The sequence below is a fragment of the Lipotes vexillifer genome, unplaced genomic scaffold (assembly GCF_000442215.2).
Source record: "Lipotes vexillifer unplaced genomic scaffold, Lipotes_vexillifer_v1.1 scaffold182, whole genome shotgun sequence".
NCBI classification, from domain to species: Eukaryota; Metazoa; Chordata; class Mammalia; order Artiodactyla; family Lipotidae; genus Lipotes; species Lipotes vexillifer.
This window is the reverse complement of record NW_006798798.1, coordinates 3,835,605-3,846,622: the sequence shown is the minus strand read 5'-3', so window position 1 is coordinate 3,846,622 and position 11,018 is coordinate 3,835,605. Positions and strand designations below refer to the sequence as shown.

At 42.7% G+C, this 11,018-nt stretch overlaps 1 protein-coding gene across 1 annotated transcript in view; it reads right to left on the bottom strand.

Annotated features, from left to right (window-relative positions):
- WDR88 (WD repeat domain 88) overlaps nt 1-11,018 on the bottom strand; it is a 38,427-nt gene that overhangs the window by 23,608 nt on the left and 3,801 nt on the right. Inside the window, exon 2 of the mRNA XM_007471090.1 lies at nt 1,688-1,798. Within this exon, the coding sequence (XP_007471152.1) occupies nt 1,688-1,798 (111 nt within the window). The remainder of the gene's footprint in view (nt 1-1,687; nt 1,799-11,018) is intronic.

Here is an 11,018-nt window from a genome sequence, read left to right as displayed (position 1 = left end):
TTTTTTTTTTTTTGCGGTATGCGGGCCTCTCACTGTTGTGGCCTCTCCCATTGCAGAGCACAGGCTCCAGACGCGCAGGCACAGTAGCCATGGCTCACGGGCCCAGCCGCTCTGCGGCATGTGGGATCTTCCCGGACCGGGGCACGAACCCGTGTCCCCTGCATCAGCAGGCGGACTCTCAACAACTGCGCCACCAGGGAAGCCCACCAAGGACATCTTGATGGATGGTCCCTAATCTTGGGACAACAAAAGAAAACAGGCAGATGTCCCCTTATAGAGACAGAAGCCCTCCGGCCAAAATAGACAGAAACCGCTGAGAGTCCTTCCACTGACTCAAAAGGTGAGAAGAACATGAGAAGCATCTGAAGATGACAAAGCAAAATGCACACTTGGAAAGTCACCATTCCCCCCTCCCCCTGGGTAACAACCAGCAGGGACCCCCTCACCCCCAGGCCTTCTCAGTCATCCCAGAGGGTTGGGAAAGGGCTTAGGGTTCCCAGAGGAAGCAGTGGTTTTCCCAACAAGAAGATCATGGGGCTGGGTGGGGGGATGGGGGGTGGCTAAGGGCCACAGAAAAGGAGAGAGTGGATGTCTGTCGGGACCTGGTATGGGCCAGGCAGGCCCTGGGGTGGCCCCAGCACACAGCTGATCCTGTGAGGCCTGGGGAGGTTTAGGGAGGCCCAGGAGGTCATGTAACCACCCAGGGTCAAACAGCTGGTAGGTCACTAATGCGGGGCCCGAACCACTTGGATAGCCCCAAACCCTCCTGCCTAGTCTGCCTGGCTTGGTACCCTCCAAGACCCCAGAAGATGCTCCTCCAAGGTGATCTGGAGGGTAAGGAGCTATCCTCCACCTAGTTACCCAAACCAGAACCCAGGAACCAGCCTTGACTCACTCCGCCCTGTCCCCCTCCTGCCCCTGAAGCCAGATGAGACAGCAAAACTCGGAACTGACCGCCCTTCCCAGTGGGCCCTGCCCCAGCCACACAGTCATCTGTGGCCTGGCCCCTGATGGCCATTGCCATCTCCCAGCCCTGCTCCCTCCTCACCCGCTCCTGACTGACCAGCAGTGCCCCCAAGCAGGCCCACTAGAGTCTGCTGGCTATGCCCAGAAGACTTTGGAAGAGCTCTTGGTGGCCACCTCTCTGTAACCTCATCTGACCACCACATCCCTGTTCCTCTGCCCCTGCTTCCTGCACCCTGTGGCACCGACCTGTGCTCAGGCCTACCTCTCCCAATCACCCTTCATGGACAGGTCCCAGGTCTGGCCACTTTTCTGTCCTCTTGTGATCCCCTAGGCCTAGCCGTAATACCATCTCTGTGGATGGAACTGAATATTCCAAATGAGAAGGAGAACCAGAGAGATAACACAGCTCAGAGACCCCAGGTAGGTCTCAGGCACAGCCTCTAACAAAAGGTGGTGAGCTCCTGGTCCAGTGGTCTCCATCCCTGCTCCCACTGTTTCTAAATTAACAGGCTGACAGCAGCCACACTAACCTCATCTCTCTCTGGTGACTTGAAACTAGGGTGAGCCCTCACTTTGCTTCTCCTTGCACTTTGCTCAGAAAGGTCTTCTCCAAATCTTTGGGATCCTTGAATGTCTGGGAACTCAGTACCGGGGAACTCTCCACAAGAGGAGACATAAGCTTATGGGACGTTTTGGTTCCACCTAACACTGGGCCACCTACCCACAGCTTCACGGTGCAGTCATAGGAGCCACTGAGGACCTTTGTGTCATCCACACAGAAGTGACAGGAACTCACAATGTGCTGGTGTCCCCTCATAATTTTAAATGGGATCTGAAAAAAGGATAGACTGAATGAGTTCAGAAGGTTGCAGAATACCAGATCAACAGTTTAAAAATCAATAGTATTCCTATACACTTGCAATGAACAATCCAGAAAAAAAATTAAGAAGAAAATTGCATTCACAAAAGCATCAAAATAGGAATAAATTTAACCAAAAAAGTCTAATACTTATACTCTGAAAATTACAAAACATTGTTAAAATAAATTTTAAAAGACTTAAATAAATGGAAAAGCAACCCATGTTCACGGATTAGCAGACTTACTATTCTGATGAAAATACCCTCCAAAGTGATCTACAGATCCAACACCATCCCATCAAAATCCCAGCAGACTTCTTTTCTAAAACTGACAAGCTGATCCTGGTATCAGAGAGACAGCAGTGAGCGGTCCTGAAGAGAGATCTTAGTTCCCTGCCCAGGAATTGAACCTGAGCAGCTTGGATGAAAACCAGGAATCCTAGTCACTAGACCACCATGGGCTAGAGGCTAGAAGCAAAGTTCCCCCGGCCCTTGCCCCATTTGAAACATGAATGTCTCAAAGGGGCAAAAATTGTAAAAACTGGTCCAAAGTTTATTATTAGACACACAGCACAACAAGTGGGAGAGCACACAGAGAAACAGTTTGTTTATTTAAGACAGAAGCAAGGCAGAAATACACACCTGGAGAGAAAGACTGTGGGTGTCCCCCCTAATGAGGAGGAGTGCAGTAAAGAGGCAGTTAAATCATTTATATAGGGGCAGTTGTTCCACATCTTTGTTTACCTTTGGCCAACTTTCTTACTTCTTTTCCCACATCTGACTTGTTCTAGGACACTCCCCAACATGCATGCACATCGTTTTGTCAAGATGGATTCCAGCGCAGAGGCTTGTGGAGGCTTGGCGTCACCTGTTATGGGGTGGTGGGCCCTCCATGTTGAACCCCAAGGAGTCTTTCTGCACCTGTGCAGTCAGGGAGTTTTCCTTGACCTCAGGAGTGGTCATCTTATCTCTTTACTCCAGCAGAGCTCAGCTCCTGCCATTAACCTCGTCCTTGGAGTGTCCAGGGAAAACAAAGCTTCGATTGTACTCCACTTGACAAAAACCAGCTGTTCAGCCCAGGGGCCCATCTACCTCCTACCTCAATCCTAAAATTTATACAGAAACTCAAGGGAAGCAGAATAGCCAAAAAAGAAATCTTGTAAAGGAACAAAGGTAGAGGTCTCACAATTTCTAGCTTCAAAACAATTTTCAAAACATACAAAGAGACAGTAATCAAGACAGTGTAGTCCTAGCATAAGGATAGACATATAGATGGATGAAATAGAACTAAGAATCCAGAAATAAGCACTCATATTTTTGGTCACTTGATTTTCAACAAGTGTGCCAAGATAATTAAGAAGGGAAAGAAAAATCTTTTCAACAAATTGTGCTGGGACAAGTGAATATCCACATGCAAAAGAATGAAGTTGGACCCTTACCTCATACCACATACAGAAGTTAACTCAAAATGGATCAAAGACCTAAATGTGAGAGCTAAAATTACAAGCCTCTTAGAAGAAAACACGGGTGTAAACCTTTGTGAATTTGCATTAGTCAATGGTTTCTTAGATATGACAACAAAAGCACAAGCAGCAGTAACAGCAACAACAATGATAAACTGGACATTATCAAAATAAAAAACTTTTGTGCTTCAAAAGACACCATCAAGAAAGTGAAAAACAACCCATACAATGGAAGAACGCTTTTGAAAATCATATACCAGGTAAGGGACTTGTATCTAGAATACGTAAAACACTCTTAAAACTCAACAATAAAGAAACAAACAATCCAATTTTAAAATAGGCAAATGATTTGAATAGGCATTTCTCCAAAAAATATATGTAAATCATCTATAAGCACTTGGAAACGTGCTCAACATCTTAAGCCATTAGGGAAATGTAAATCAAAACCGTATTGTGTAAAGACAGTAAATCCTAAAAGTTCTCATCACAATGAAAAAAATATTTATTTCTTTCATGTTGTATCTATATGAGATGATGGATGTTCACTAAACCTATTATGGTAATCATTTCATGATGTATGTAAGTCAAAACATTATGTTGTACACCTTAAGCTTATGCAGGGCCGTATGTCAATTATACCTCGATAAAACTGGGGAAGAAAAGACATTCGATGATAATACCTAAATATAAAAAACAGAACAAACCAAACAAACAAAGAAACATATTGAGATACCACTTCATACCTAGTTGAATGTCTGTAATCAAAAAAATCAGACAATAACAAGAGAAATCGGAACTCTCATATAGGGCTGGTGTGAATGTAAAATCGTGCAGCCACTTTGGAAAATAGTTCAGCAATTCCTCAAAATTTAAACATATGTGTTAACTTATGATCCAGCAACTTTACTCCTAGGTTTTTACCTAAGAAAAATGAAACCAAATGTCCACATAAAAGCTTGAACATGGGCATTCATAGAAATATTATTCATAATAATCAAAAATTGGAAACACCACACACCTATAGTCAATTAATCTTCAACAAAGGAGGCAAGAATATACAATGGAGAAAAAACATTCCCTTCAGCAAGTAGCATGGGGAAGCTGGACAGCTACATGTAAAACAATGAAGTTAGACCACTCCCTCACACCATACACAAAAAATAAACTCAAAAGGGCTTAAAGACTTAAATATAAGACATGACAGCATAAAACTCATAGAAGAGAACATAGGCAAAACATTTTCATAGCAATGTTTTCATAGCAATGACGTAAATCATAGCAATGTTTTCTTAGGTCAGACTCCCAAGGCAAAAGAAGTAAAAGCAAAAATAACCAAATAGGACCTAGTCAAACTTATAAGCTTTTGCGCAGCAAAGAAAACCATAAACAAAATGAAAAGACAACCTATGGAGTAGGATAAAATATTTGCAAACGAAGCTGCAACTGACAAGAGCTCAATTTCCAAAATATACAAACAGCTCACACGACTCAACAGCAACAACAAAACAAACAGCCCAATCAAGAAAAGGGGCAGAAGACCTAACCAGACATTTCTCCAAAGAAGACATACAGATGGTCAACAGGCACATGAAAAGATGCTCAACATCGCTAACTATTAGAGAAACGCAAATCAAAACTACAATGAGGTATCACTTCATAGCAGTCAGAATGGCCATCATCAAACAATCTGCAAGTAATAAGTGCTGGAGAGGGCGTGGAGAAAAGTGAACACTCCTCCACTGTTGGTGGGAATGTAAATTGGTGCAGCCACTATGGAGAACAGTATGGATGTTCCTCAAAAAACTAAAAATAGAGCTGCCATATGATCCAGCCATCCCACTCCTGGGCATATATCCAGAAAAGATGAACACTCTAACTCGAAAAGATACATGCACCACAGTGTTCATAGCAGCATTATTTACAATAGCCAAGGCATGAAATCAACCTAAGTGCCCAGTGACAGATGAATGAATAAAGAAGATGTGGTATAAATATACAATGGAATATTACTCAGCCATAAAAAAGAATGAAATAATGCCATTTCCAGCAACATGGATGAAGCTAGAGATTATCATACTAAGTGAAGTAAGTCAGACAGAGAATGACAAATATCATATGATATTACTTATATGTGGAATGTAAAAAAAAAAAGATACAGGGCTTCCCTGGTGGCGCAGTGCTTGAGAGTCCGCCTGCCGGTGCAGGAGACGCGGGTTCGTGCCCCGTTTCGGGAGGATCCCGCATGCCGCGGAGCGGCTGGGCCCGTGGGCCATGGCCGCTGAGCCTGCGCGTCCGGAGCCTGTGCTCCGCAGATGGGAGAGGCCACAGCAGTGAGAGGCCCGCATAACGCAAGGAAAAAAAAAAAAAAAAAAAGATACAAATGAACTTGTTTACAAAACAGAAACAGACTCACAGACATAGAAAACAAACTTATGGTTAGCAAAGATGAAAAGGAGGGGAGGGATAACTTAGGAGTTTGGGATTAGCAGATACACATTACTATATATAAAATAAACAGCAAGGACCTATGGTATAGCACAGGGAACTATATTCAACATCTTGTAATAAACTCTAATGGAAAAGAATCTGAAAAATAATATATACAACATATATTCAGAATATATATATATATATATATATATATATTCAGTATATATATACTGAATCACTTTGCTCTACTCCAGAAACTAATACAACATTGTAAATCAACTGCACTTCAATTTTTTAAAAATTGAAAAGATGAACTGGAAACAATCCAAACCTGACCATCCACTGATGAATGAATAAATAAAATGAGGCATATCCACACAATAGAATATTACTAGGCAATAAAAAAGAAATGAAGGACTTCTTCTGATATGGCATGTGAGAAGCTTGGAAGTCACCACTCCATCGTCACAACAAGGGAAAAGCAGAACAAACTGAAAAATCAACAGCTCTTCTTAGATCCATAAGAGAAGTGAGGTCACAAGGCGAATGGCTGCCCGCCAAATTGGAGACATAGACAGGCAAATACAAAGAATTCCAAGTTACCAGAGCAGAAATCCAGGAGCAGCCACCTCCGTGGGCACCAACGGCAGGACAGGGAAACCTGAACTGTCATTGACAAATGGCTGAAGGCTCAGTGTGGACAACTCTGAGAGCTGCGTTACTGGGTTCCCCACACTTCTGTGAGTGTTACCTCCAGGAACAGTCCTAATCCTCACAGTGAAAGCTGGAGAGAAGTCCCCTCATGTTTCCAGCAGGGAAAGGGAAAAGGAACCATCCTGAAATATGCCACAGCATCCTGTTCTTCTTAAGCTCTGCCCTCAGGAGAAACTAACCAGAGCCGAACCTGCTTGGATTTTATCGGAGACTAACACTGTCCTGGGGAAAGGGAAACACCCAGCCCCAGCCCCCTCTAGCCATCCTATTCCACATGAAAGCGAGGGGTGAGGGTTGCAGACTAAACAGCACACGTGAAGTTCACAATCCAGAGGCCCAGGCTCACTAAAAGACCTAATCATAGGATTGTAGAACGCTTCTCCACACCCTACACCTTGTGACCACATTATTAAAAGCTTATTTATAGCAGTTCCTTTTACCTAGTACATCATGTCTGCCCATCAAAAAAAAAAAATTACAAGAAATACTAAGAGGCAGATAACACAGTTTGAAGGGTCAGCACAAATATAACATCAAGACCAGACTCATATGGTACAGACGTTGGAAGCATCAGACCAGGAATTTAAAACAACTGTGATTATATGTTAAGGGCTCTAATGAATAAAGTAGACAGTTATGCAAGAACACGTGGGCAATGTTAGCAGAGAGATGAAAATTCTAAGAAAGAACCAAAAAGAAATGTTACAGACCAGAAACACCATAACAGAAATGAAAAACATCTTTGATGGGCTTCTTATTAGACTAAACATGGCTGAGGAAAGAATCTCTGAGCTTGAGGATATCTCAATAGAAGCCTCCAAAACTGAAAAGCAAACAGAAAAAAGACTGGGGTAAAAAAAAAAAAAAAAAGAACAGAATATCCAACAACCGTGGAACAACTACAGAAGGTGTACCATATGCATAACAAGAATACCAGAAGAAGAGAGAAAGGAGCAGAAAAAAATATTTGAAGCAATAATGATTGAGAATTTACCCCAAATTAATTTCAAACACTAAACCATAGATCAAGGAAGCTCCGAGAACACCAAACAGGATAAATGCAAAAAAAAGAACTACACCTATGCATATCATTTTAAAGCTACAGAAAATCAAAGATAAAAAATCCTGAAAGAAGCCAGAGGAAAAAACACCTTACCTATAGAGGAGCAAAGATAAGCCTGACATCCAGCTTCTCCTCAGAAACCATGCAAGTAAGAAGAGACTGGGGACTTCCCTGGTGGCACAGTGGTTGAGAGTCTCCCTGCAAATGCAGGGGACACGGATTCGAGCCCTGGTCTGGGAGGATCCCACATGCCGCAGAGCAACTAGGCCCCTGCACCACAACTGCTGAGCCCACGTGCCACAACTATTAAAGCCTGTGCACCTAGGGCCCGTGCTCCGCAACAGGAGAAGCCACCGCAACGAAGAGTAGCCCCTACTCGCTGCACGCAGCAACGGAGACCCAATGCGGCCAAAAATAAATAAATATATATATTTTTAAAAATAGACTGAAATATTTTAAGTATTGAGAGAAAAAAATCACCAACCTAGAAATTTGTATCCTGCAAAATTATCCTTCAAAAGTAAAGGAGAAATAAAGACCTCCTCAGACAAACAAAAACTGAGGAAACTTGTTACCAGTAGATCCGCCTTGAGAGAAACGTTAAAGGTTCTTTAGAGAGAAGGAAAATGACATAGGTCAGAAACTCAGATCTTCATAAAGAAAGGAAGAGCATCAAAAAAAGAGAAAAGTGAAGGTAAAATAAATACTTTAATTGTTCTTATTCCTAATTGATCTAACAGATAATAGTTTGTTCAAAATAATAATAGCAACTACATATATATGTATATATGAAATAAATGACAGCAATGAAAGGGCCAAGAGGGAGGAATTAGAAATATTTTGTTACTTTAAGGTACCCACACTACCCATTAAGTGGTATAGGGCTATTGAAAGTAGACTTGAATTAACTATAAATGTAAACTATAAATGCAAACTCTTGGGCAACCACTTTAAAAAGTAAAAGAGAGGCACATCTGATATGCTAAGAAAGGAGAGAAAATGAAATCACATAAAATACTCAATTAAAACTGCAAAGGGCAGGGACTTCCCTGGAGGTCCAGCAGTTAAGACTGTGCTTCCAATGCAGGGGGCATGGGTTCCATCCCTGGTCAGGGAACTAAGATCGTGCAAGCCGCATGGCATGGCCAAAAAAAGAAAAAAAAAAAAAAATCAAAAAACAAGGGCAACAAATAAAAAACAGTGACAAATATGGTAGTTATTAATCTAACTATATCAACAATTGCTTTGAATGGTCTAAATGCACCAATTAAAAGACAGAGACTGTCAAAGTGGATCAAAAAACAAGACCCAACAATATATTGTCTACAAGAAACCCACTTTAGATATAAAGACATATATCGATTAAAAGTAAATGGATGAAGAAAAATATACCATACTAACACTATCAAAAATTTCAGACAGAGCAGACTTCACAGCAAGAAAATTTATCAGGGCTAAAGAGGGACATTACATAAAGATAAAAAGGTCAGTTCTCCAAGAAGATATGGTAATCCTTAATGTACATGTGCAGAACACCAGAGCATCAAACTATGTGAGGCAAAAACTACTAAACTTGCAAAGAGAAATTGATGAGTCCACTATCATAGTTGGAGATTTCAGCACCTCTCTATGAGAAATGGACAGATCCAACAGGCATAAAATTAGTAAGAATACAGAGGAATTCAACAATATCAATCAACTGGATATAACAGACATTTATGGACTGCTTCATCCAACAACAGCAGAATACATGTTCTCCTCAAACTCATATGGAATATTCACCAATATAGACCACGTTCTAAGCCATAAAACACACCTTAACAAATTTTAAAGAACAGAAATCATACAATGTCTGCTCTCGGAATACAAAGGAATTAAACGAGAACTCAATAACAGAAAGATGGTTGGGATATACCAAAATACATGGAGACTAACACTTCTAAATGACACATGGGCCAAAGAAGAAATCTCAAGAGAAGTTTTAACATATTTTGGGACTTCTCTGGTGGCACCAGTTGTTAAGAATCCGCTTGCCAATGCAGGGGGCACAGGTTCAAGCCCTGGTCCCAGAAGATCCCACATGCCGTGGAGCAACTAAGCTCGTGCGCCACAACTACTGAGCCTGCGCTCTGCAACTACTGAAGCCCGCGCACCTAGAGCCTGACTCTGCAACAAGAGAAGCCACTGCAATGAGAGAAGCCCGTGCACCGCAACGAAGATCCAATGCAGCCAAAAATAAATAAATAAAAATTTAAAAGTTTTAACATATTTTGAACTGGACAAAAATGAAAATACAGCTTACCAAAATTTGTGGGATGCAGGGAAAGTAGTGCTTAAAGGGAAATTTATAGCATTGAATGCATACATGAAAAAAGAAGGAAAATATAAAATCAATCATATAAACTTCCACCTGAAGAAAACAGAAAAAGAAGAGCAAATTAAATCCAAAAGAAGTAGGAGAAAAAAAATACTAGAAATTGCAGCATAATTCAGTGAAATTGGAAACAGGAAACCAATAGAGAAAATCAATTAATACAAAAGCTGATTCTTTAAAAAGATCAATAAAATTGATAAGCCTCTAGCCAGGCTAAGAAAAAAAGAGAGAGAACACAAATTACTAATATCAGCACAGGGGGTAGGGAGGTGTCCAGGATGTAGGGGTACTGCAAAGAAAAAAAATGTTGCCTGCTCTTCCAGTTCTACAAAGATCAAGCCATTAGCCACGGCAGTGGCCCACAGACAGTGCACCTGAGGGGAATTCAAGACAGAGAAAAACAGGAAGTATTCTGTGCTTTGGATACACTAGCCCCTACATGGTTAAGACGCGTACTTTAAAGGAACATTTAAATGATCCCAGTTTTTCCATCTTCTTCCCATACACAGAAAAGCACTAAAATCATTAACTTGAGATGTCTGTTTCTTGTGATCAACAGTAAGCTTTCTATGCTTGACTGCATGTTTTTCCCAGCAAAATGTTCATATCCCCTGGCTCCTCCCTTACCTCTCGGGAGCCGTCCCTCAGAGCTATCCGAGAGGTTGTCTCCCATGCTACAGTCTGCAGTAAGGTCCAGGAATAAAAGTGAACTGGTAACTTTACACTGTGCATTTTCCTTTAAGTTGACAGTGCTGGGAGGAGGGATCTGAGGCTCTGCCGCCAGTATAGGGGGACAAGGTTGGGGTGAGGCGAGTAAAGTCCGAGGTGCAGGGATGAGGGAAGGAGGGGGTCTAGGGTAGGGGAGCGGTTTCGGGGCTGTGAGGAACACGGGGCTGTGGGAAGGCGGGAGTGAGACAGCCCTTCGGCTCTGGGTAGCTGGGAGAGGTGGGACAGGAACTGGGCCGCCAGCAGACGAGATGCGAGGCGCCAGGTCGGGGCTGGGCCGCCAGGGGGCGCAGGCAAACTGAGCCAGGCGGCGGGCGTGGGGCGGGTCAGGGGGCGGGGCCTGGAAGGCGTGGGGCGGGTCAGGGGTGGGGCTGGCAGGCGCGGGGAGGGGCGGGGGGGGGGGGGGGGGGGCGGGGGGGGGGGG